The following is a 27,984-nucleotide window of genomic DNA, read 5'->3' on the forward strand; positions in this document are numbered from 1 at the left end:
ACAGTTGGCCAAGACAGGTTACCCAAAGTAAGAAATGAATCAGACTTGCAGCCGGTGTTGGGGAGAAGTCAGGGAAACTTCAAAGCAGCAGTTGTGTTTTCTCTGGTCTGCAGGAGGCCTTTCATGTGTTAAAGTGTGTCTGGTTCAGGGGAGCTAGGGCCTTACCTGCATTTCGGTGTGTGTGCCATTGAGTGTGTCTGTGAGCGAGAATGAGAAGAAGCGATAAAGAGTGTGTGTGTATACACCTGTGTATTTATTTGTGTGTGTACTCACACGTGTTTGCCAGTGTCTAAGAGGTACCAAGAGGGTCGATCCTATCAGAAGCAGGGTCTCCCCTATGGTTGCTGGGGGCATGGGGGATGGATGGATGGGAATCCAGCAGTGTGTATGTACAAGCAGCCCCTGCTGTGAGCCTGATTATGCCTGATGTTGACTGTCTCAGGGCAGGTGGAGGTGGAGGGGTTGGTGGGGGGCCCAAAGCTGACAGCCATATGGACCCCACTGAGGGGTTGGGTGTAGCAAAGGGGGAAGTCAGAGATTCAGGCAGTGATTGGGCCAGACCACCCATCTGGGCTGGCGCGGTGCCTGGGGGTGTCGTGCTGTGGCCCACTAGGCCTGCAGTCAGTCAGTATGAGGGAGTCTATCTATGTATCTACACACTCCCATCCAGACCCCATCTCTGCTGGGATGAATCCAAAGGAAGAGCGTAGGTAGGGTATTAAAAGTCCCACAACCAGGACAGCTGTGGTTCAACAGAAGAGCTTTTACAGTGTAGGCCTACACTCACTGTGAGCCTGCCTGGGAGACCTGAGGGCCAGTTGCAGTTACTGTACAGTACTGTAGCATCTTTGAACTATACCTAGGCTACTCAGCTTATTTTAGGTGTCTTGTCTACTGGCCAGAATACTGTGTCAGGGAAACAGTCCATCTTCCATACGGAGAAACACTGTGGAGCAGATGTGGATTCCCCTGGCACACATGATTCTGATCCAATCCCTCTGAGTGGATAAAGGCAAAACAAAAAAATACGTAATGTACTTTGTTGTATATGGAAGCTGGTGTTTGGAGGATATATTGGCACGGTTTGCCAATATAACACTTTTTTTGGTTACTACAGGATTCCATATGTGTTATTTCATAGTTTTGATGTCTTCACTATTATTCTACAATGTAGAAAATAGTAAAAAGAAAGAAAAACCCTGGAATGAATAGGTGTCCAAACTTTTGACTGGTACTGTATATCTCATACTGTACTTTCCTCCCCAGATGGGGACTTTTTACACTTTTTCCATTTGCATGTAAAACATAAAAATGAATCCATTCCAGTATTAATACTCCCTATACATTAAAGTAAAGGCCTTGTTTGACATTTGGAGATTTTCGGATGTGATTCGTAACAGCATTTAAACGTTGTATTTTATGACCTGGGGGAAATCGAGTCACCTTTTTATTGAAGACACACACACACACACACACACACACACACACACACACACACACACACACACACACACACACACACACACACACACAGTCCCAGTCCTGAGCCCCCCACCCCACCTCTTCCTCCTAATAAAGTCATTGTATTATCCCTCCCTCTCTTCCTCCCTCCCACAGATGGGTTCTTGACAGCCTAAGAGGCCTAGGCAGGGGCTTGGGACACGGCCTTCAGTGTGTCTGCCAACTCTCAGATCTCTGCCCCATCATCCACATACACACAGGGCCTACTGCACACTGGAACACTGGCATCCCTGGCCCCTATTATTAAGCGGCCCCCACATACTAGACGTTATGAGATTAATGCAGTGCATGTAGCAGGTGTCTGCCAAAATTCCTTTCCTATTTAAACCTCCCGGCCCATACCAGCGGTTAATCCTATTACGGCTAATTGAGTGAAGTCGTCAGTCTTTTTCAGTTAAACCAAGTTCAGCCACTAATAGGATTCAAAAGAAAAGGTACAATGGTACAATGCATGAAATAGAATAAGCAACCAGTTAGTCCAGTAGTGTGTGGCTGGAGCAGTGAGCAGCAAGTGGTGAGCAGTGGCTAGTAAGGTCTGAGGAGATCTGTCCCCCCTGCTGACTTGGGATCTGTTTTATAATGAGAGAGGGGTGAGGCTGGGTTCTCTGGAGGCTAGAGGTGCTGAGAGGGAGATCAGGACTCAGTGGTGGGAGGGTGTGGTGGCGGGTTTGAAGGGGTTATGGTACTAGTGAGGGGTTTGAGGTGGGGGCTGTTGGTGGATGGTGACGTTCCTGTCTGACTATTGGATTGATCCTTATCCCACTGTGCTCATCAAAGGGACCACACAAGGGACAAATGCTCTATTATTTGTGTCATGTTCATGTACACATGGACAATATGAACCTGGAGCCCATTTCATGCTGTTCATACTTTAGAGAAATAGGAATTGCTTGAGCAAAGCCCTGAACGTTTCTTAATTTCCCTACGTTCTAAACGGAAAAGCAGACACATTTTCCCCTAATAGTTCATGACAGAAGCAGAGTTGATCTCGATTTGTTCACACCACCAGGTCAAATGCATCAGTGGCCTCGTGAAAGACCCTAGCGTGATCTTATCTTGTCCTCCCTAGTCACCTATGACCTGCTCCTATCTAAAGAGGATGAGGATCGAGAGAAGAAACAACTCCCTCACACAGACCCACTGTGTCCTGTCATCATTTGGTGTAATTTAGCCCCCTCCCCCTTATCCCTTCAGCCCCATCTCCCCTCTCCGGCCACCAAGTTAACTAGGCCAAACTGGGACACACCTATTACCAGTGGCGTCAAGACAGACACTGCCCCAGGAACCTTTGGAGAGGGGACAGGGACCAGTCTGAGACTGGTCTTAGCCAGGGGTGCTGGGCTACACGGACTCCCTTTGAAGAGGACAGCCATGGAGACCAGGCTAGCAGTGATATACAGTAGTTCCATGGGTTGAAATTAGAGACACGTCTGTCTGTTCATGACAGACAACTATTAGTCTCCCTAGGCAGACAGGCTGTTGCCAGGGTGGCAGGTAGCTTGGCCAGTAACAGAAAGGTTGCAGGTTCGAATCCTCGCACCAGCAAGGTGGAAAATCTGCCGTTCTGCCCTTGGGCAAGGCAGTTAACCCCCACAATAACTGCTTCCCAGGCGCCGATGACGTGGATGCCGATTAAGGCAGCCCCCTGCACCTCTCTGATTCAGAGGGGTTGGGTTAAATACAGAAGACACATGTCAGTTTAATGCATTCAGTTGCGCAACTGACTAGGTATCCCCTTTCCCTGGGTCTGGGATTTCCGTCACGAGACAACTAAGGGAGCATTTGGACTAGCTGACATTGAAAGAACACAACTTCTTCAAGTCCAATGGAGTGAGTCAAAAATAAATACAAATCTTAGTCTGGTTTTGGAGATGCAATAAACTTGAAAATAAAAACCTAAAATAAAATTCATGACGAAGTATGACATATGCAAGTTCTCATACTTAACTTGTACGCAACTAAATTCAATTTTACAATCCCTCAATAAAAAGGCAAACTGGTTTAACGACATCCTGAAATAATATAACAGGTTAAAAAGAATGTGACCTTTCACTAAGCACGGAAGACTGGCCCAACATAGAACTATAAAATTCACAACTCTCATTTTCTACAGTCTACTTAGAACAATCCCTTAAACCCCCTAAGTGTTTAAAGAGCTTACAGGCAAAAAAACAACAGCAATTACCGAGCTAATTCAAATCCTCACACTAATGCCATTGGTGGGCGCTGTACTGTGGACTCCTGTATATTTTATACATATAAATAAAAGTACATTATCTATCTATAGATTCGCCCCATGGAAACTTTACTTCCCTCACCCATCATCTCCAGACAAGGACATGACATCTCCGTAATTCACGCTTTCAGATGGTGGGAGAGATAGAGTGGCCCGGCAGACAATAAAATACTGAGTTGCCGTCTTTTCCGCCTAATCACATTGACACGGGTTGCTTTAACAGATGACGGGCCCCTCTCCTCCGCCATGGCCTTCACCGCTCGGATAATATGTCCTTTTGTTTCTTGTATTTACATGGAGTCCTCTGTGGTGTTAAGGGTGTCTGACTTGACCTGCAGCAGGAAGAGGGGAGTCCATAGCATTGGATCCAAACACGATCAGTTACAGTACAATGTCGAATCGGTGCTTCTTGTTGGAGGTGGTTTCTCTAGCAAACGAGATGTTATCTCAATGAGACTATCCTGTATAAATAAGGGTTTAATTCAATTAAAATGAAAGGGAGTCAGAAGACTGTCTCTCAGTGTTCGCAGTCCACTGGGGATATGCCTATTCCATTCTAGCTGGGTTCCAGTCTGATTTATATCTTGCAACAGAGTAGTTAGAGGAGTCTTCTTTTTTTGGGCCACATATTTCTGAAGTGCACAACCCACGTATTGTGGGGTTTAGTATCTACTATCCTACTTGGTAGGACAGACAGACGGACGGACAACAATGTCATTGACTATACTACCTATCTATACCATAAATCAAGTGTGGCCTTTCCAACAGGCTGTTAACTGGCTCAAACTGTGACAGAGCTCAGGGCGGTTAACCCATCATGCAGCTGTGGGAAATTAAAAGGAAAGAGCAAGCAAAGTCTACTGTGGAGAGCCATGTCGTTTTAGCTGGGTTTGACTTGTGGGAATCAAGGTTAGGGACAGAGAGTGTCTTCAATGGCTGGTTGAAGCAGGAGTTGTGGGTTTGAATATGTTACATAACAAACTAAATCACTTTGGATAAAAGTCTTTAAGTGCTAAAATGGTCATGAATGGTTACACACAGAGAGTTTATCCCTCCTGTCAGAGACATTTAAAGTTCAAATGGTATGTCTGCCCCCTGGTCTGTCCTCTGAATTAGAGAGGGTTTAAACCAGGGGTGGACAAACTACGACAAGCGAGCCACACTAGATAGAAAGTACGTAGAAATGATAAATATACTACAGTATACACTGCCCTTTTTCTGGTCTGCAAATTGATTTGGACAAAATAAAATCAGGTCCGTGCTGAAACTTTTACCCACCCCTGGTCTAAATGGTCAATTCCCCCGGTAATATCACTAACCACAACCACCCCCAGATAAGTGAGGGGGGAGAGGGGTATTGGTGTTGTGGAACCTACGAACCCTAAAGATTAAGAACGAGAACCCAAATAAAACAAAGGGGGGCCAGGAGAAAAAGTAAAAGATTTTTAAAAATGTAAGAATTGGATTAATTGGCATAATGCAAGGTGGCTACGCACAGGGAGGAAGAGTGCCAGTGTGAGTAGGCAGAATCCCCACCATCCTCAAAGTAAGATGGTCTGCACAATTAGCCATGCGACCCTTGACCCCGGTCAGAATAATTAATGAATAACAGAGGGGATAAAGACAAAAGACGCGGAGCGGTTTGGGTGAGGAGCACGGGCTGCGTAATACATCAAAGCGGGCCGGTAATTGGCCCGGTGGCTTTCATTCTTTGCCCTATTTCTTTCAATTCATTGACTCAAAATAATGGGTTCAGGTTCATTATCAACAGGTCGTAAGCTCTGGGAGTGCAAAACTTTCAACAGTGTAGTGGTTAAGCTGTGCTGAGCTGGGCTGTGCCATGTTGATGGGTGAGTGCTAAGCTAGCTACCCCCCCCACCCCGAGACCTGACGACATTATTAGGCAACAACGCCCAGGGAAAAGCAAGGAGTTGTACAGATACAGAACCGAAGTCAGAGTGGCCATCATATTTTAAGAACAGTTTAAACCGGAAACAAACACCGCCACCATCAAGCGATAGCCATTATGCTGGAATACAATTGGTATGGACAGGTAAGTCAAACGGAAATGCTGTTTATAGCTGTGTTTTGTTTTAGTCACTCGTTTCAAAGTGAGATTAGAAATAATGTAGAATAAATAACAATAGTTATCAAATGGTACTAATATAATAATATAATATGGCATCACTCTTTGAGAATTACGGGAATTTGACCAAATCACAAATAACAGTTTCAATCGAGTACATGATTGGACCACGTGTATGCAAAGCTGTGACAATTGAATGAACTTTTTAGATAAAGCCACTGTGTTGTACACAAAGCCAGGAAAGGACCATCAAAGTTTAAGGAACTCTGACGGCAAGATAAACATCCCTTGGTCAAGGCCCAACCACTTGGTCTACAGATAATCATCTCTGGCATGCTCTTATCATGAACCACTCGTCTTCTCCTGCAGTGTAGTTATCCTGTAGGGTGAGATGCATCGTTGAGTTAGGATAACAGCATGTGCACGGCAAAGTCTGGTGACGTCAGCAATGTTATGGCTACATGGTTACTGTAATATTATTATTACACTAATAGTCTAATGACCATGTAATACGCACATGGTCATAGAACAAGTAGAACAAGGAAGAGAGTTGTGGCATTTCCAGAACTGTATTTTCTTTAAAGGTGAAAGCTATAGTACAGGCTACAACATGAGTGTTTAAAAGGTTTTTTCTGAGCTTTCTTCCTTTACACCGAGGTCACCTTTTACAGAAAACAACAAAAACAACAAAGAAAATATTTTGAGAGACATATCATGTGCCAAGAGACTCATCGATAGGGGTGGCAGATAGCCTATCGGTTAAGAGCGTTGGGCCAGTAACCGAGAGGTCGCTGGTTCCAATCCCCGAGCCGACTAGGTGAAAAAAATCTGTCAATGTGCCCTTGAGGACAACATCAGGTTCACATACTCTGTGTTGCCTGATGACAGACAGAGGTGTGCATCTTGCAGTACCACCAGTGAGGGTTAGTCACAATACACAACCTATATTGGTGTTACTATTCTGGTGCTAACCGTGGCTCTGAAAGAGCGTGTGCACGGTCGTACATTCCACACGGGGAAAACACCGAGCCCCATTCACCCATCCGTACTATCAGGTGTCTCTGACTGTGTTTGCAGATGGCATTCCATGTCAAAGGGCACGATTCAGAAGGAACTGAAACATCAGATGACGTGTAATTAGCCCATCTCACGCTACATACCGTGGCGGAGAGAAGAGTGTAGGAGAGTTTAACTCAATTGCCTTAACCCGAGTTTTTAGACAGAAGACACGTGATTGTTGTCATAAATAAAATAAAACACCTCAGCACTTGTTGTGGTTCAAATCTCTTACAACTCACACTTCTTTCTTTGAATCTGTGCTTTATTTGCTGTTAAAAGGTTTCCATAGTACCATTACCTGGGTGTGCCATGTCAAGCAATTAATATCCTAATAAGTCTAAAGTCAGTCTTTTGGTCTGGAGGGCACCCCGCTGTGATGAAAAGACTGGTGCCGTGTCACATTAGCCTCACACAGGTGCTCGCTCTCTTTCTCTCTCTCTCTCTCTTTCCGTCTCTCTCCGCTGCACATCAGATCATAGTGATGCTGAGCCCGAAAAGAAAGGGGAGAGAGATGGAGGGAGAGAGGTGGGTGGGGGGGAGGGGTGATTGGGAGAAGAGGTGGTGAGAAACATCTCAGGAATGTTCCGTGCTCTGGTAGTGCTGGAAGTTAACGCTGTCCCTTGTAACATTAAAAAGACCAGTCTGAAACAACTGTTGGACCTCTTTAAGGATTGCTATGTTACACCTTGAAAGGGTTTAGAGGCTTACTGCTGAGCTGACCCACACTGACGTCACATGGAACACCATCTGAACTATCAGGGCAGTTAGTACTCAGGGTTCAGTGGGCTTGAGTGAAGTCAAAAAGGTCTCAGCTGTTAAAGATAACGTCCGATAATCGATTGTTTTTGCCCTGTAATTGTTTTTGTTATCGATCGATAGCTATAGTATAGATCAGGGATGGCCAACGTTGATGGGGGTGGGGGCCACCAAAAAAATCGGAACTCTGCATACCCCCATCCATGGAGGAATAGTACTAAGTTTTAGAGTTAAATACTTGCAATTCTACACATTTTGCCTTGGGGCAGAGAGAAGATTTTGCAGTTTTGCAGCAATTGGGTGGAGAGAAATGTTTGCTAATTCGACCAAATTTAGACAGCTGGACGCTAGACTAATTTGCCAATCTGTCACGCCCTGGCCATAGAGAGGCTTTTTATTCTCTATTTTGGTTAGGCCAGGGTGTGACTAGGGTGGGCATTCTATGTTCTTCTTTCTATGTTTTTGTATTTCTTTGTTTTTGGCCGGGTATGGTTCTCAATCAGGGACAGCTGTCTGTCGTTGTCTCTGATTGAGAACCATACTTAGGTAGCTCTTGCCCACATGGGTTTTGTGGGTAGTTGCTTTCTGTTTCTGTGTCTGCACCAGACAGAACTGTTTTGGTTGTTCTCTTTGTTGTTTTGTCATTCAGTGTTATGTTCTATTAAATAATGATGAACAAGGGTAAAAAAAAACAACTAAAATAAAATAAAAATATTGATGAACACGTACAACGCTGCACCTTGGTCCTCACCTTCTTCCACCAACAGCCGTTACACAATCTAAACTAATTTATCTGACATGGGCTAAATGAGTGACTGTCAGTGACACAGAAAAACTGCTGATGCACAACCACATTCAGATATTACACCTTGTGTATTCTAGTATTCTAACTCTCAACCGTAAGTTGAGACCCCCAACAGTTTTTACATGTGTTTTTAGGAAATTGATCCACGGGACGCCAGTATATTGTGCTGGTATAGATTGTGCTAGCCTACACCTGCTACTGTACGCATACAAATCAAAGTAGATCAGTTGGTCTTGAGAGGGTTTTAGAAGCGAGGAAAACTTAAAAAGAGAAAAGGCTTCTCCTCTACACGCAGACAGGCTAAGAATACAGCTGATTCGCCGAGATGAGAAACGGACCTTATCTGATGTCCAACAAATCATTGTATATTTCCTCCGTGACTATCTTGGCGCTCGATCTTGGATCAGGTCCTAAAGAGATAGGACTGGGACAGGGGACGGAGACCCACGACAGGACATGGGGAGACAAGGCCCCTCTTTGACAGACTGGCCAAGGGAGGCTGGCACAGTGGTGTACTTTGTACTCCTCGCTCTGGGGGCCTCGTCTTCGTCAATATCAAATTAAACTCAGGCTGAAATGATTAATCAATTAAGAAAAAAGGGGGGCCATTGATCCAATTTAAAGCAGACTGGCCTGGACAATTAATTATTGTTCTATAAAGAAATTATTGAATATTAAAATCTATTTGATTAAGTTATAACAGTACTGTTATGAACTATAGTAGAGTACTTTGGGGATAGTTCATTACATCCCCGTCTGTTGTCAGTGGAAAAAATACATTTGCATGCCGAGTTGTAAGTATCTGTAGAACTTTAATAGATAGTAGAGTACAATTAAAGCCAGTAAAACAAACGGAATACAGAGGTCAATTACAGCGCCTTCAGAAAGTATTCATACCCCTTGACTTATTTCACATTTTGTTGTGTTCCAGCCTTAATTCAAACTGGATTAAAAATATTTATTTTCTCACCCATCTACACACAATACCCCATAATGACAAAGTAAAAACATGTTTTAGACATGAGTCAATACTTTGCAGGATTTTGCCTGTGCTTAGATGCATTCCATTTATTTTTTATCCTGAAAAACTCCACAGTCCTTAACGATTACAAGCATACCCATAACATGATGCAGCCACCACTATGCTTTAAAATATGGAGAGTGGTATTCAGTAATGTGTTCTGTTGGATTTGCCCCAAACATAAGACTTTGTATTTAGGTCAAAAGGTTAATTGGTTTGCCACATTTTTGCAGTATTACTTTAGTGCCTTGTTGCAAACAGGATGCATGTTTTGGAATATTTATATTCTGCACTCTGTCAATTAAGTTAATATTGTAGAGTAACTACAATGTTGTTGATCCATCCTCAGTTCTCTCCCACCACAGCCATTAAACTCTGTAACTGTTTTAAAGTTACCATTGGACTCATGGTGAAATCCCTGAGCTGTTTCCTTCCTCTCCGGCAACTGAGTTGGGAAGTATCTTTGTATTGATTGGGTGTATTGATACACCATCCAAAGTGTAATTAATAACTTCACCATGTTCAAAGGAATGTTCAATGTCTACTTTTTTATTTTCGCCCATCTACCAATAGGTGCCCGTCTTTGTGAGGCATTGGAAAACCTCCCTGGTCTTTGTGGTTGAATCTGTGTTTGACATTCACTGCTCTTCTGAGGGACCTTACAGATAATTGTATGTGTGTGTTACGTTCGTTGAAAGATTGATTGGACCAAGGTGCAGCATGGTAGGCGTGCATTTTTTCTTTATTTAAAATGAACACCAAAAAAAATAAAAAAATACAAAACGAATGTAAAGTTCTGCAGGCTATACAGCAACTAACAAAATCAAGATCCCACAATCTAAGGTGGGAAAAGGGCTGCCTAAGTACGATCCCCAATCAGAGACAACGATAAACAGCTGCCTCTGATTGGGAACCATACTAGGCCAACAAAGAAATAGAAACATAGATTTGCCAACCCAAGTCACAACCTGACCTAACCAAATAGAGAATAAACAAGGCTCTCTAAGGTTAGGGCATGACAGTACCCCCCCCACCAAAGGTGCGGACTCCGGCTGCAAACCTGAACCTATAGGGGACGGTCGGGGTGGGCATCTCATCTCAGTGGAGGCTCCGGTGCGGGACGCAGACACCGCTCCGCTTGAGGCTCACCCCACTTTGGTGGTGCCTCTGGTGCAGGGATTGTCACCGGGGACTCCGGACCGTAGATCGTCATTGCAGACTCCGGACCGTAGATCGTCATCGCGGACTCCAGACTGGGAACCGTCGCTGGAGGCTCCAGACTGGGGACCGTCGCTGGAGGCTCCGGACTGGGGACCTTCGCTGGAGGCTCCGGACTGGGGACCGTCGCTGCAGGCTCCGGACTGGGAACCCTCGCAGGCGGCTCTAGGCTGCAGACTGTCGCTGAAGGCTCTGGACTGCAGACAGTCGCTGGAGGCTCTGGACTGCAGACCGTCCCTAGAGGCTTCGGGCCATGGATCATCACTGGAGGCTTTGTGCCATGGATCATCACTGGAGGCTTTGTGCCATGGATCATCACTGCAGGCTTTGTGCCATGGATCATCACTGCAGGCTCAGGGCCATGGATCATCACTGGAGGCTTCGGGCCATGGATCATCACTGGAGGCTTCGTGCCATGGATCATCACTGGAGGCTTTGGGCCATGGATCATCACTGGAGGCTTTGTGCCATGGATCATCACTGGAGGCTTCGGGCCATGGATCACCACTGGAGGCTTCGTGCCATGGATCACCACTGGAGGCTTCGGGCCATGGATCATCACTGGAGGCTTCGTGCGTGGGGCAGGCACAGGACGTACCAGCCTGGAGACACACACTGGAGGCTGGGTGCATGGAGCTGGCACAGGATATACTGGACCGTGGAGGAGAACTGGAGGTCTGGAGCGTAGAGCTGGCACAACGCGTCCTGGCTGGATGCTCACTTTTCGCAAGTGCGGGGTGCCGGCACAGGACGCACTGGGCTGTGAAGGTGCACTGGCGACACAGTGCGTAGAGCCGGAGCAGGATATCCTGGACCCGAGGAGGCGCACTGGAGGTCTGGAGCGTAGAGCTGGCACAACCCGTCCTGGCTGAATGCCCACTCTAGCACTGCAAATGAGGGGAGCTGGAACAGAGCACACCGGGCTGTGGATGCGTACCGGAGACACAGTAGGTGTAACCGCAAAGCATGGTGCCTGAAGGGTCACACGCTCCTCAATGCGACTGTCTTGCTCCAGACTCCAACCCCTATAAACTCTTTCGTCCCTCTCCACTGCCAACCACTCCTCGCTCAAACGGTCCAAGAATTCCTCCTCGGTCTCGGACTCAACCCTCAGCACCGACGCCCACATCATCTGCCCCCCAAAATATATTTTGGGGGCTGCCTCTCGGGTTTCCATCTTGTCCTCTCCTCCTGACCACGCTGCTTGGTCCGCTTGTGGTGGGATCTTCTGTTACATTCGTTGAAAGATTGATTGGACTAAGGTGCAGCGTTGTAGGCGTACATTTTTTCTTTATTTAATATGAACACCAAAAAAAATATACAAAATACAAAACGAATGTAAAGTTTTGCAGGCTATACAGCAACTAACAAAATCAAGATCCCACAATCTAAGTTGGGAAAAAGGGCTGCCTAAGTATGATCCCCAATCAGAGACAACAATAAACAGCTGCCTCTGACTGGGAACCATACTAGGCCAACAAAGAAATAGAAACATAGATTTGCCCACCCAAGTCACACCCTGACCTAACCAAATAGAGAATAAACAAGGCTCTCTAAGGTCAGGGCGTGACAGTGTGGGGTACAGAGATGAGGTAGTCATTCAAAAATCATCTTAAACACTATTATTGCACACAGAGTCCATGCAACTTATTATGTGACTTTTGAAGCAAATTTTACATTCCTGAATTTATTCAGGCTTTCCATAACAACTAAATAGACTCAAGACATTTCAGCTTTTAATATTTTATTAATGGGTAAAAATTTGTAAAAACCTCATTCCAATTTGACATTATAGGGTATTGTGTGAAGGCCAGTGACAAAAAAAAATCTAAATTTAATCAATTCTGGCTGTAACACAACAAAATGTGGAAAAAGTCAAGGGGTGTGAATACTGTACTTTCTGAAGGCATATGGGTTACTAAGAGTGTGACACATAACAACATATCCCCGGGGCAATAGGATTGTGATGATCTTGTAAAATGTATATCCAGTCATTATTCCCTTGGGTAAGAAAAAAAAAAAAAAAACATTTTGTTTGTCACAGTATTTGTCAAAATGACACATGGCATGTAATCGGAATTAACAAGGCTAATAGAAGTGTATAGAAGTGACTGTGACGCATGATCATGTGTAAACAACATTTAGCTGGGCTATGCAATGCGAGTGTTGAGATTTATGTGCTGCTGTGTGTGTCGGGAATGTGGAGTTGATAAGAGGACTTATTGGCCTTTTGTACGTTCAATGTTTTCACAGTATCTGAGTAAACATCCAATCAGTGTCTTGTGAGCCTAACCACAATAACAATTTTAATTTACGATCCGGCAACTTTTCTCAAATCCTCATGTCTTTACACTGTATGTGGGTTTCCCCCTTGCTTCTACAACACAGTAACCACCTCGCAACAAGACAGGGGACAGGGTGTCCATCTACTCTACTTCCTCCCCCCTATCCTTCACCGCTTTCACTGGCTCACAGTCGCTTCTAACCTCAGCCTGGGTGCCTCTGGGTAGCACAGATCCTCTCCTGTGTGCGCGTGCGCTCTGTCTCCCTCTCCCCCTCTAAACATCCAACTGTGCCATGACAGGGGACCAAAGACGCTCAGGACAAAAGCGCCTTTGTCCGCCACACACAAACCACATAATATTTGTTCCTGTAAGGTCAAAGTTGATCAAATGTTCTGCTTAGTTCTCATTAAACAGCTATTGCATTATTTAATTTCCCACAATCAGATTAGGGGGGGCGTAATGAATATATTGAGTGAAAGGTTTTGAACGGTGGCTTGCAGATTTAGCCCAGATATATATTTAATGTGCACTTTCAAAAGTTTGGAGGAAGATTTTACTCCAGATCCAAAAGGTCAGTTGGGGGAGGAGGTAAGGCAGGGATGCGACCAGCGCTTTTTTTCCCCATCTCCAGTCTCCACGTTATAAGCCAGGCAGGGCTGCTTTTAGTAACTCTGAATGAAATATTATTCACACCGGCGCAGTAAATATCACCCTGGTTGAAATGAAACCATTTTTTTGTGAGCTGTCAGCTTTTCTCCCTCAGTCACAGAGTAGATGATAAATCAAAACAATAGGAAAGCAGCGTGAGCTTCCCAGAATCAGACAGCCATGACAGGCCAGCTAATAGTTCACTCTCATTTCATCTACCCTGACATTTGGTGTAAAATGGACCAATTGCTTTCCATTCTCTTACCTCTATGGGATCGCTTTCTGCTCTGAGCGGAAGCTCGCTGTTTTCCTAATTGTTCCTGAAATAAGACAGACCAACAAGGGTTGGTTAAAACCTATTGCATTAAATGTGCACTGGTTGTGTTCAGCCTGACAATCAGCGTAACAATGTAAACAATGTTGTGTTGCTACCATGCTGTGTTGTCATGTGTTGCTGCCATGCTGTGTTGTTGTCTTTAGGTCTCTCTTTGTGTAGTGTTCTGGTGTCTCTCTTGCCGTGATGTGTGTTATGTCATACATTTTCTTTTCATCCCACAGTAGGCCTTTTGCCTCTTGGTAGGCCGTCATCGTAAATAAGACATTGTGCTTAACTGACCTGCCTAATTAAATAAAACATGAAAAAAGAGCAGAAAATGTTTATGACTCTTAGCGTGGTAAAATATGAAATCAAGTAGAACAATAAAATGGTGGTGGTTACAATGAGACATAGTATGGAACTTTTTTCCCCCTTCAAATTCAATCAATTTGTGAAAATAGATTTTGTCAATGGAGAGGCCATCAGTGAAAATATCATTGCGTTAGGTATACAGTACTACAATGATAGTATTCAGTCTGCTTTTGACATGCATTCTTTTCAGACTACTGCTTTGCTATCGGAACATCTACTTAAGAAAATATCCAATATATCATACAGCAGTGGAGGCTGGTAGGAGGAGCTATAGGAGGATTGGGCTCAGTGTAATACCTGGATTGGAATGAATGGAACGGCATCAATGGGGTTTGCATATGTTTGATCAGTTTGATACCTTTCCATTGATCCATTCCAGCCATTACAATGAACCCATCTTCCTATAGCTCATCACACCAGCCTACTCTGTTATACAGGTATATTTCTTGGAAGTGAAAAAAAACTTGAGTACATTTGTTCCATGAAATTGTGCTCTGCTCGAGTTACGGTATCGACATCTCTTTCCTGAGTGCATATCTTAGGACCTCAATGTTATAGAAGTGACCTCTTTGTACTCCCCTTCCCTCTCTGCCAAAACACAGATTAAAGTAGCCTGCAATGCCACTTCTCCTAACCTCACCCAGAGGATGACAATAAAGAGGATCCGTTTAGTCCCAGACGAGTGGTCAACCCAGTGCTCGGCCAAGGTTAGGGACAAAGATGCCTCCCAAAACTGCAGACACAGACACAGCAGTTTACCCATAAGCCACTGCTCTGTGGCGCTGGGCAGCTTTGTGTCTGAGGGTCAGGGAGGATGGAGAAGTCATGTGGCAGGAGACGGCCGTTTGGTGATTCAGGGGGAGGTGAGGGTTTCGTGAGTACCACCTGGGAGGTTTATGATTCAGATTTGTCACACTATTACCTCCTGAAGTTAAAGCTGCTCGTGCTTGAGTAATGACAAGAACAACTATAGCCATTTGATGGTAGCCTAGTGGGTAAGAGTGTTGGGCCAGTAACCAAAAGGGCGCTGGTTCGAATCCCCGAGCCGACTAGGTGAAACATCTGCCGATGTGCCCCTGAGCAAGGTACTTAACCCGAATTGCTCCTGTAAGTCGCTCTGAATAAGAGTGTCTGCTAAATGACTGAATTGTAAAGGTAAAATGTTCCGTGACAACAGGGACACTGAGTGGACATTCTGAGCCCTCAAATTGTGTTGATGCATTCTGTAGTTGATGTTGATCACGCTTCTCTAATCAGTAACATTTTATTTGGATAGTTTGTAAAGTATCTACAGATGGACTATCAGTCACATGTCAAAGTCTGTCTGTAGTTCATCTACAGGTGTTCAACAAACCATTTGTCGACTATCAGCAGCATTTTAACAGCAGGTCTTTAGCCTTTCAGTAGCATCTCAACAGTATATCTCATCATTTTCAAAAACGATAGTGAATATAAAAACAACTGAAAACCCCATTCAACCCATGTACAGGGCCTTTATGTCTGTCTGTGAGGAAAACAAAGATGTTTTATTTTTATCAAGACACGAGGAGTGTGCATGACAAGGTGGAGCGCACCTGATTGGTAGGGCTAAGCATGAAGTCATTGAAAATGGTGAAAAACATCTACTACATTCCCATTAACGTGAGATGTGGAAATCATGGTTAACATAGCTATTAGGTGATCAATTTTAATCTGATTAATATTGGAAGGCAAAATATTGTGGTTGTGCAACGTTGCGATATGGACGCATGGTTCATTTTCATAAATTACGAACCTTTAGCATTAACTATTCAAAATGGACATGAAACATGACATTATGGCTGAGGAACATTTGTTGGAAGTAACGTGCATTACAAACCAGAAACATGAAGAAAAGACCGATATTTTGCACTTCTCGCCCACTGTTACTTCTGTCCCAAGGCTGTGTTACTCCCGCCCCATCGATAGCTACAAAGTAACGGTGCAGTTGTTCTGTTCTCTGTCTATATAAAGGCACAAGGCGAGACCCAGATGCAGACACAGGAGGCAGACGGTTAAAGTCCAAGATGTTTATTAACAATTCAAAAGGGGTAGGCAAGAGAATGGTCGTGGACAGGCAAAAGGTCAAAACCAGTTCAGAGTTCCAGAGGTACAGGATGATCAGGCAGGCTCGAGGTCAGGGCAGGCAGAATGGTCAGGCAGGCTCGAGGTCAGGGCAGGCAGAATGGTCAGGCAGGCAGGAATGGAGTCCAGAAAAACGGGCAAAGGTCAAAACCAGGAGGACTAGTAAAGAGAAAAGAAAAGCAGGAGCACGGGAAAAAAACACGCCGGTTGACTTGAACATACAAGACGAACTGGCACAGAGAGACAGGAAACACAGGGATAGATATACCAGGGAGAATAAGCGACACCTGGAGGGGGAGGAGACAATCACAAGGACAGGTGAAACAGACCAGGGCGTGACAGTCTATTTCATTTCAACTAATTTAGCGTAGGAATGAAATTACAGCTGCTAATGGTAGAGAACATATATAAGTTGTCATAAAATAAGGTGTCTCTAGCTCTATCGATCTCTGAGTAATGATGAAAGTGTTATTTTTCGGCCCGGTTCTCCCCTACTATAGCAGCTCATTACCCTAGTTCAAGACAAGCGTATCACAGGGAGATCCATACAGGCACGCCTCTCATTGGCGCTGCTAGGTTCACAGGAAAATTGGAATACCTTCCAAATTTCCAATCTACCTTTTAATCTCAGTCATTTAAACTGAAGCAAAGAGAAGGAAGAAGGGAGGGAGGAGGATGACCTTAGATGCCTTAGCTCTCAGGTGTCCCTGTGAACAGCATCTTGTCATCCATGACAGGGACGGACCGGCCTAATTGATTTAAGGGCGAAAATCACATTACTCCATTTCACTGTAATTACATCTCCTGCGAAATGACTAAAGAAGAACGGTCTCGTTCATCTCCCCTCTTCACCCTAAGAACCTATTAGGAGTGTATGACATTGTTTGTAACATTGCTGCTCCTCTTCTTCAAAAGTCTCGATTCGTGTGAGTGTGCTTGTGTATGAGCATGTGTGTGTGTGTGTGTGTGTGTGCATATGTATGTGTGCATGTATGTATATGTGCATGTGTGTCTGTGTGGATGGTACTGTTAGTTAGCCAAAGGGTCATTCAGTGTTTGAGGGGTCTCTTTAGGCTATGGATGATTAAAACAGAAACTGAAAGATATGCGTTGGACAAAAGATATTGCCACCAATTAGCTAATTATAGGTTTATCTAGAATTAAAAATCTACTCCCTTAAAATGTTATATTGCATTCGAGAAATGCAATGACATTCCTAATTCACTCATATCAAAGTTTACAATATCTATTGCATGCTGTCGGATTTTGTACGTTGTACAATAGATACTGTGATTGGTACGGACAAGCAAGTCTTTATTAAAACCAATCAACATTATATCCATCTGCACAGTAGACATCTCTCTATTCCCAATATACCGTAGGCTACGGTACATGCGCATTGTAAAGAAATGTACGAATACAAGGTCAACATTTCCAATACAGGCACATATCACTCCTATACCAACATCAAGCTCAAGGTAACAGTTAGGCACACATATAACACTGACGTTAAAGTGGCTGTAATATTTAATTTCTATATGAATCATTAAAGGGAGGTGCAGCGGCTATTATGCATTCCTTTTCTAGCAGGATAAAACAGCCCTTAGATGTGGGAGCAGGACTTTGAAGTCTTGTCTCAGAAGCAGGCCAACTCTTACAGGAAGTACCTTGCTCATGTTTTAAATATATCTGCTGTGGTGTGTGGGACTAACAAAGGTGAGCATTCTGGATGGGCCCCAAGATGAATGGAAAATGGCCAGCCAGGAATTTTGGCAGTGGCGAAAATAGACGTAGGCATAAGGGGTCATACAAAGATACACACACACGCACGCACGCGCACACACACACACACACACACACACACACACACACACACACACACACACACACACACACACACACACACACACACACACACACACACACACACACACACACACACACACACACACACACACACACACACACACACAGAGAGAGCGCTGAACAAGCACTTGTCTGAGAACTCCAACTTCCTTCCCAGTTGAGAACTTCCTGTCCACTAAATGCAGAACAAAATGATACTAAAACATTTGCTAAAGTGTCACTTCAATTTGACTGCTCATTTACTCAGATAATTAAAACTGTCAGTTAACACAATGACTCCACTAAGGCCAGTAGCCTAACGGTATCAGTTTAAGGATTTCCCACAATAATAAAATCATGAACCATTCAGGCCCAGAAACATGTGTGTTTATTACGTCACAAACAAGCCTCCCATCAGAAAACTAATTCACAACAACATGCTTCGTTACGACACTGCGAGACATGGCCTTGATTGAGCATTTAAGTGTCAAGTTAAGCATGCACTCCAAAGACCATGTGCTTGCTATCTGCTTCATTGTAATGGCATCTGAACACTTATTGCTGTACTTAAATTCAGCTCTGATACGTTTACTTAACTGTGTCTAAAGTTATTAGGACGTTCAATCATCACAAATATTGATACAGCTGACATCGACTGAAGTAGTGAGAATTAAGCTATAGTGACAAACAGACACAACACAATGTTTTTGCAGAATATTTGGGTGAGAAAGCATTAAAAAAAAATACTATCAGTCTCATTCCTGAAATATGGTTCCCTAATGTAAGAATCCATTTCCCAGACCAGGTGTTTGTTGGCTTGGACATTTCGCTGAACGTTTTGGCATTATCTGATGCTACAGGATCAAGAGGTTGAGTCACACAAGCTTCCACTTTGCTGTCCTCAGTACTTCTGGTACAGAGAGGTTCTGGTAAGCACAATGCCTTCTGAATGCCCAGTGAGACCTGTGTGTGTGTGTAGTAAAGGGATTCCTGGGGAAGTGAGTGTCAGTGAGATAACCTGGGAGGAATGTGCTAATCAGAGCTGAAAGGGTTTCAGGCAGGAAAGTGTGGCAAGTCAGAGGCAGGAACACAGAACTATCCCCCCCTGCCTGCTTCAGACCAACTGCCATCTGTATTTCTGCCACAGTCAGGCCTTTTCCTAACCAATGTTAGGGTTTGCAATGAGTGCTTGGCTCACGCACGCACGCCCACACACACTTAAAGGAAGTGGACCTGCTCTCCAAAAAGCTGATGTGTCATACCTTCCTTTCCTGGAACGACATACGTTAGTTTCAGCAAAGCTCAGGAAGCGCACATGGCAGCTCCACTCTTCTTCTCCTTTTTCTGTTTCTGGGATCCTGACAGACAGGCAGTACGGTAGTGCTTCTTCTTCTGTTGCCTGAGTCGTCTCTGTAGGCGGAGGCCGTCACTCTCGGAGCCATGAGTCGATCCTGTGTGGTCAAAGTGATCACTCTGACTGAGATCCAGATACTGCCGGTAGGTGACAACAGCAGGCAAAGGAGAGAGGGAAAGATGGGGATAAATAGGGAAAGAGAGAGGGAGAAAAAAGGGGAGGGGGGGGGTCTCTGCAGTCTCACCCAGGATACTGCATGTATATGGAGGTACTCGCAGATCTTGTGCTTGGATGCAAGTGAAAGTGCTTTGTTTGGTTGATGGGGTGTCTATGTATGGTGGGTTATTGTAATGGCATTTTCTGTGTGACCTATATAATACTCACTTACTACTTACACATGCACATACACACACAGTTCCATAGAGCATGATCTTCAAGACTGACATTCCAAAAAAGGGCAATTATACTCAGTGTGGAAATATCTCTCCTCCTTCTATACAATCTCAGATGTGTGGTCACAGCTATTAACTGGTTAGCTGGCTCAGCAATATCCACAGGAACCATGTCTGAGAACATATCTGTCGTGTTCCATATACAGTGGGGAGAACAAGTATTTGATACACTGCTGATTTTGCAGGTTTTCCTACTTACAAAGCATGTAGAGGTCTGTAATTTTTATCATAGGTACACTTCAACTGTGGGAGATGGAATCTAAAACAAAAATCCAGAAAATCGCATTGTATGATTTTTAAGTAATTAATTTGCATTTTATTGCATGACATAAGTATTTGATCACCTACCAACCAGTAAGAATTCCGGCTCTTACAGACCTGTTAGTTTTTCTTTAAGAATCCCTCCTGTTCTCCACTCATTACCTGTATTAACTGCACCTGTTTGAACTCGTTACCTGTGTAAAAGACACCTGTCCACACACTCAATCAAACAGACTCCAACCTCTTCAAAATGGCCAAGACTAGAGAGCTGTGTAAGGTCATCAGGGATAAAATTGTAGACCTGCACAAGGCTGGATGGGCTACAGGACAATAGGCAAGCAGCTTGGTGAGAAGGCAACAACTGTTGGCGCAGTTATTAGAAAATGGAAGAAGTTCAATATGACGGTCAATCACCCTCGGTCTGGGGCTCCCTGCAAGATCTCACCTCGTGGAGCATCAATGATCATGAGGAAGGTGAGGGATCAGCCCAGAACTACACAACAGGACCTGGTCAATGACCTGAAGAGAGATGGGACCACAGTCTCAAAGAAAACCATTAGTAACACACAACGCCATCATGGATTAAAATCCTGCAGCGCACGCAAGGTCCCTCTGATCAAGCCAACGCATGTCCAGGCCCGTCTGAAGTTTGCCAATGACCATCTGGATGATCCAGAGGAGGAATGGGAGAAGGTCATGTAGTCTGATGAGACAAAAATAGAGCTTTTTGGTCTAAACTCCACTCGCCGTGTTTGGAGGAAGAAGAAGGATGAGTACAACCCCAAGAACAACATCCCAACTGTGAAGCATGGAGGTGGAAACATCATTCTTTGGGGATGCTTTTCTGCAAAGGTGACAGGACGACTGCACTGTATTGAGGGGAGGATGGATGGGGCCATGTATCGCGAGATCTTGGCCAACAACCTCCTTCCCTCAGTAAGAGCATTGAAGATGGGTCGTGGCTGGATCTTCCAGCATGACAACGACCCGAAACACACAGCCAGGGCAACTAAGGAGTGGCTCTGTAAGAAGCATCTCAAGGTCCTGGAGTGTCCTAGCCAGTGTCCAGACCTGAACCCAATAGAAAATCTTTGGAGGGAGCTGAAAGTCCGTATTGCCCAGCGACAGCCCCGAAACCTGGATCTGGAGAATGTCTGCATGGAGGAGTGTGCTGCAGTGTGTGCAGACCTGGTCAAGAACTACAGGAAACGTATGATCTCTGTAATTGCAAACAATTCTGGATTTTCGTTTTAGATTCCGTCTCTCACAGTTGAAGTGTACCTATGATTAAAAAAAATGACAGACCTCTACATGCTTTGTAAGTAGGAAAACCTGCAAAATCGGCAGTGTATCAAATACTTGTTCTCCCCACTGTAGGTCTGTATCCATTTCTGTATTTACACCACAGAAAGAGCATTACTGCATAGCATTAATGTAGTAGTTCTTACTTCACAATACTTAATGCTTTATAACACTAAAGGTTGGGATTCATAGTAGAAATGAATCCCAACAGTTACGTCCAGAATTGAAAAATCCTGTCCAAGCCGAAATAATAACCCAGTGTTTCATAATCCAGATTAGTCTGAAGTGAAACAAGAACTTGTGTAAGGGTGAAACTGAGTTAAACAACAGCTGGCTATCTAGAATAGTGAACACTAGTGAGCTCTGTGACATACAGAGGCATCATCAAAGGCCATAGATCACTGTGCTACTGCAGGGCTTCACTGTCTGACTTCAAGGAGAACGCACATACCGAGGTAAATCAGTGCATCTTTGTCACAATTTAAAGTAGATTTGAGTATGGATATTATGTACAGTTCGTACGTTTAAACGTTAAAAACATCAATTAACTTAATTTAATATTTTAAAGCGTTCTTAGTAACTTTTGCACGGCCTTACGTGATGTCGTTAGAATGTGAATGTTTTTTTTTTACCAAGTTTCGTCTTGAAAATGTTTTTAGCCCAATTTTTTATGACCATCTTCATCATAAAAGCTCATTTAATGGGAAGCCTGAATCTGTCCATACATTATTAGGGTTTTCTTGTTGACTTTGACATACTGCGCATCCCATTTAACTCTCATTTATCATAACCGACAGAACATTTCATAAACATGATGCACTTTCTTTTTCAGTGCCATCACAGCTATGTCGTGTGAAATAATGTGATATGTTATACAGGAGACAGACAGTAAGAGACATTGTGAGACATTCCTCGTTTTAGTGGCTTAAGCAGTGAAAACAAAGTTATGAAGTGGTCACAGCTGCCGTCCTAATAGGAGTCAAAGCTCTCATGGATATTCTCCCCACCAGCCATTAGAAAAACAAACGAAACAACAACAAATTTATGCTCTGATTCAATCATAAGCCAACTGCATTGGGAGTACAAAATATGTCTGCCTCAGGCCTACAGTACATCCACAGTGCCAATGTCTGTTAGGCATACTGCTTGATGATGTATATGCTAATGGAATGATATGGAGAGCATTCAACTACGTATCTTGTACAGTGGGACAGAATAAGGGCATGGGTCAAGTGCACAAACAAACCTGACTTTGGGTCATTTTGACATAGAAGAAAATAATTATAAGCGATATCCAAACCAATAGGGTGTGTGGGTGTGGGAGCAGACGTGACAATATAGTCCCGACACAAATCTGAGGTTAATACCTAGGCTGGCTGGTTGTTTGTTCTATCGGTTCGGGTTCCAGAGACGCGACCCAGTCGTTAAGTCTTTTTGTTCTGTGTATATGGACGCGACCTAGTCGTTCGTTCTAAATATTCCATTGCCATACTGGCTGGCAAAGTTCTTATCCCTTGCTTGCTAGCTAGCCAACTACGGCTAACTGACCATCACGTCATACAGCAAAGTAGCTGCATTTGCATTTGTTTAAGATGTTTTTTTAGTGACATTTATTGGTGTACATTCATAACAATGAGCTAATGATGTGCGATTTCGCCTGGCATAGAAAATGTGCATACTCATTAGGACACTGTTGTTCAGAGAAGCTAGCCAACAACACAGCTAGCACAATCACTTCAAACTGAAGCTGGAAAGACTGCAAACTAGCTGCATTTAGTTTTCTATTGAGATTTCATTGTATATATCCATAAAAATTATGCTAACTGATTCATGATTTCGACTGGCTGAGATAAACTGTCTGCTTGTCTGTCTCGTCCTGACAGGTGCATTAATATGGGACAGCTGGAGATCGAATTTCAATATTCAAACAATGTCGCAGATGTTGGAGAGACCGACAGCAAAGTTTGTACAAATCTCCGGTGTTGAAAGCCAAATGCTAGTCTAAAAGAAATGGAAGATAATGTCTAGATGTTTTTATAGAGGAGATCAAGTTTCTAAATTGCCTGGCTGGGCTGATGAGACAGTGGATTGCGCAGTGAGATGTAAATAGTAAATAGGCATTTCAACGTCATTGCTTTGGCCACTGGTAACTTGTGGAATAGAAACTGTTTGGAATGCAATTTTAACCACAAAGCATCTAGGATTAGACCCACCCGTTGTATAAATGATGATGCATTTACATGACACTTCAACATTCTATGGCAGCCATGTTAGCTCCTCATTAACATTACATGGGTAATATTCAAACAATGCTACGTAACTGATTTGTCTAGAATTAGAACAATATTCACAATTCTAAAAGTCGGCCTAACTCTTTAAATATATGACTCTGATCACGATAATCCACTGAATGACAGAAGGGACGTCACAATCAGTTCCAACAAGTGGAATAGAATAAACTCTTCCATTTTCAAGAGTGTCAAAGTCATTTACAAACCTTTACATCGCCGATTCTCCAGGCAGATATCTTATTCTGTGCCTAGTGAACTGCAGTGTGTCTTGTCTTCATGCACAGCCCTGTCATTGTCGTGCCGCGCATTAGTGACAGAAGATACATTACTTGGTAGGAATCTAATTAGATGTCCCCTAACGACCTAATAGGCGTGTCTCCTGCTGCATGTACAGTAGAGAGAAGGCTATTAATCCAAGGACAACCTCTATCTCTTCAGACAACAAGCTGAGTGTAGTACGCTGGCAGGCTTTTCCATCTGCTGTGGAAAAATGTTGATTGAGTAACAAATGGCACCTTGTTTAGCCCTTAGTTGCCAGCGATGAGACTTGGTCTCTCTCTTCATTGGTGACAAGTTCAGTACTGTCGTGCGGGAGTCCATTCTGAGCAGGGCCAGTCATCTATGTGAGCTATGTGGACGACAGACGACAGCACTGGTGTTGACCAAAAATGCTGTGCAAAATGTGCATCTGTGGTCAAATCAGGTGCTTCTATAGTACTTTTGTTTAGATTATTTGTAAAAAAAAAAAAAAAAAAGTACAACCTCAAGATGTTGTTGATAGTATTCGAGTGAAGGGTAGTAAGTGGTCACGGTTGTCTGCTGTGGTCTGGAGCTAAAAAAAAAAAAAAGGTAATTCTGAATGTTCCTGTATGATGACCAGGATTACAACTTCACAACTCTAGTACAGACCTACGTTGACCTGAGTTGCTTCTTCTCTGTATTGAATGAACGAGGAATGATTAAGAAAGCCAGAAGCTACTCCTAAAAGGAGACAAACGTTTCCTGCCAGGAGTTCAATCAGCAAGGCAAATAGTTTCCAGTAAAGACGTTAAATTCTCACGGGAATTCACTGATAGTAGAAATTAAAACCCAATTCATCCAGTGGACCTAATAATCAATCAACCAGTTCTTCCCAAAATGCTTAGGCAACGGTAAACCAATTTTTAAAAAACGACTACAATGATCTCTTTTATAGCCCTAGACAAGATTAAAACATTTTTAGACAAGAAGATAAACATAGGGTCACGATAGCTACAGTACTAAAATTAGCCCCCAGATATAGTCCATCTAGGGTTATTCTTGGAGTAATTGACATTAGACAATGAGCGGCCAAAGGAGGGGTCATGGTGCAAATGGCCCTCCAAAGTTATTTAAAAAAGAAGAACAAGAAACCAATTGTGCTAGAGTCAACTACTAGACCCCCGAAGGAGATCGTAGAGAGTCCGGACTAGGGGTCGATCGTGATTGGCCGATAACTCCCAAACAGAAACAGGGCGGTCCCGTTGAATTAGTCGAGATATAGGCAAAAGCCATAGGCAGATATCCTGTTGGGATCAAACCCGGGGGTAATCTGATGAGTCTCTGTTTGAAGTGATTATCATGGAGGGAAACTAAGGGATAGCCCAGCTTCTCGCCTAATTAGCAAATTTAGTGCAGAGCCTTAAGAAGTTTATAAAGACACTGGCTGAGGACAGGAGGGGACAGTCCTCAACATATCAACTCATATCAACTCACCAGGATAGCCACCGGATAGCAGCAGCTTAACCGCAATCCTACTGCTATTTTGAGCTGTTCTACAACTAGCAGACCAGACCTGAAGACAGTCTCTCTCTGACCGATGAGAATGCCACACTTAAGTGACTGTAGTTACTACAAGATGCGAGACGGAGCCCGAGTTTCCAATGTAAGGATTAATGTTTAGCAATAGCAACAGTATACATACACCAATGAAGTCGACTTGGACACTTTGTTGAGATATTCATAATTGGTTTAGTAAGTTGGTTGTAGTTGTATGGTGTGTGTATACATTTAGGGCATAGACATTTGAAGGATACTACATTGGGACATCTGCTAGTGCTCTACTTACTGTTACAACTTTTTACACTTATGGTAAATCATCTTCTTCCTGACAGTCTAAGGTTTGATTTGTCCATGATTTGCTTGAGAAGTCAAGAGGACATGTCTTGTGTTCAGGGGTAAAACATGATTAAGATGATTAAGAACAATTTGACGAAACAGCTTCAACATGACTCACGACTTGCTACACTATCAATGCTCTCTCTGAGACTGCACTGAGCGGTGACTTTTATTTTTTATGTCTATCTTAGATTGCATACTAACACTAAACTCTGTTATCTGAGACTCCATAGTAACCGTTGCCTGTTGTGTTACCCAATAACTGATCTTAGGTCTGTATGGAACAGGTCCAGAGCCACCTGGAGGGCTCTAAGTTCCACCTGCACCAGGCCCAGAGTCAGCAGGTCAAGCAGTACCTGACCCTGGGTTCCAAGCTGGCCGGGGGACAAGGGGGCCACCCTCACCCCACTGCGCAGGGAGGGCAGCTCCTGGGCACCGTTCCAGTGATGAGGAATGCTCACATGGCCCCCCTCAGCGATGGCAGCACCCCCAGCAGCCCCGTTACACTGCTGACCCTGGCATCCAACCACGACAGTGAGGTGAGTGAGCGTTTTGATTGATCTTTTCAACAACAGCAAGTGTTCATCTAGGTACCTTTGATATTTAGTGTTGGGATTCAATCAATCCCGCTATGTGTTTGTTTTATCTCAATGTCTTTGTTTAGTAGGTCCTTACAGTGCCAAAAATAGTTAGGTGATTTAATCACACTATGCAGGTTTGATTACATAGTCCTAAATCTCTTTTACCTGAGATACCAGCTGTGTAAACAACTCAGTTGTTCTCTAGTGACCTGCCCATTCTCTTTGAAATGCTCAGCAATAACTTCAGAGATTCAGTTCCTAAAGAGAATCTCTGTTAAGGAGGAAACTAGTTTGAAAACAAACATTTTGTTCCCGCCATGGCTGATCTCTTCCAGCATGGTGGTGAAGAGATGACGCAAAAATAAATGTTACATTGAATTACAACGTTATAATGACCTGTTGTTGGATACATAATGTATCTGAATTGAACTGAGCCTGGTACAATATGACTGTTTTCTTTTAGTTTCCAATGGATGAAGTTATTGATGACTTGATTAGCCTGGAGTCCGGCTTCAATGACGGGGGCTTGGATTGTATGGATCCCAGCATCATAATGCAAAACAATGTAAGTATGACTAATCATATTAACTATTATATCAGTCGCAAAAGTCAAGGGAAAAACACTTACTTGAATTGCAAAACTAAGGGTAAAAACAGAAGAAATGCTATCGACATGCAGGTGTTTCTGTCTATTGATTCTTGCTGACCTTATTCCTTGATCCAGACGTGATTCCCAGAAGATCTTTGATCTCCTTGACACTCACGGAGAAGCATATATTGGGTAGTTAAGTTCAGCTTTAAAGTTAAGTTGCTTAACTAACTTCTTTAAAGGACTTAAAAAGGGGAATGTGAGGAACTACTTCCTCTGCCAAACGTGAACTTTCAGGCCTGACTTGCTTGGGAAAAAAGGAGCTGGCTTTGTGTGAGGTCAGATTAAGTCCACCGATGAGTCAAAGTTCATTTTCACCTGGGTTGAGGCTTAAAGCATTTCTCACATTTCTCAAGATGCCGAACAATACGGATTAATCCGCAAGTGGTGTCATGACACGGTAACTGATGACAGTGTGAGAATAATGTGTTTATATGACAGTGTGAGAATAATGTGTTAATTAGTATAAACACTAAGTCTGTGATTCTTCTTTTTTTTTGTTGCTGAAAGCCCGACATGGACACTGGTCACTACCGGGGAGTTTGGGAAAGGTAGTCAAGAAGACAGAGGGAGAACAGCGAGACTATGCTAGATATCTACTACAACAATAAAAAAAGATCTTGTTCAGACTAGGCATTCCATTAGAAAAATGCATGGGATGGCAGCAGAGACAAGTGCTCCCAGTGC

General features: G+C 43.6%; 1 protein-coding gene across 9 annotated transcripts in view; it reads left to right on the plus strand.

The window, feature by feature from the left end:
* The window catches only part of LOC112214371 (transcription factor EC), a 56,233-nt gene that overhangs the window by 17,654 nt on the left and 10,595 nt on the right, over nt 1-27,984 (plus strand). For 3 of the 9 annotated variants that reach the window (XM_042298112.1, XM_042298114.1, XM_042298113.1), the window contains 2 exons: nt 26,355-26,606; nt 27,112-27,213. In XM_042298112.1, the coding sequence (XP_042154046.1) occupies nt 26,355-26,606; nt 27,112-27,213 (354 nt within the window). Of the gene's footprint in view, nt 1-19,294; nt 19,769-23,523; nt 23,603-23,641; nt 25,835-26,339; nt 26,607-27,111; nt 27,214-27,984 lie in introns of those variants that run through there. The other 6 variants (XM_024373045.2, XM_024373044.2, XM_024373047.2 and 3 more) reach the window with 6 other exon arrangements.

This window comes from Oncorhynchus tshawytscha, linkage group LG15 (genome assembly GCF_018296145.1).
Source record: "Oncorhynchus tshawytscha isolate Ot180627B linkage group LG15, Otsh_v2.0, whole genome shotgun sequence".
In the NCBI taxonomy this organism is placed as follows: Eukaryota; Metazoa; Chordata; class Actinopteri; order Salmoniformes; family Salmonidae; genus Oncorhynchus; species Oncorhynchus tshawytscha.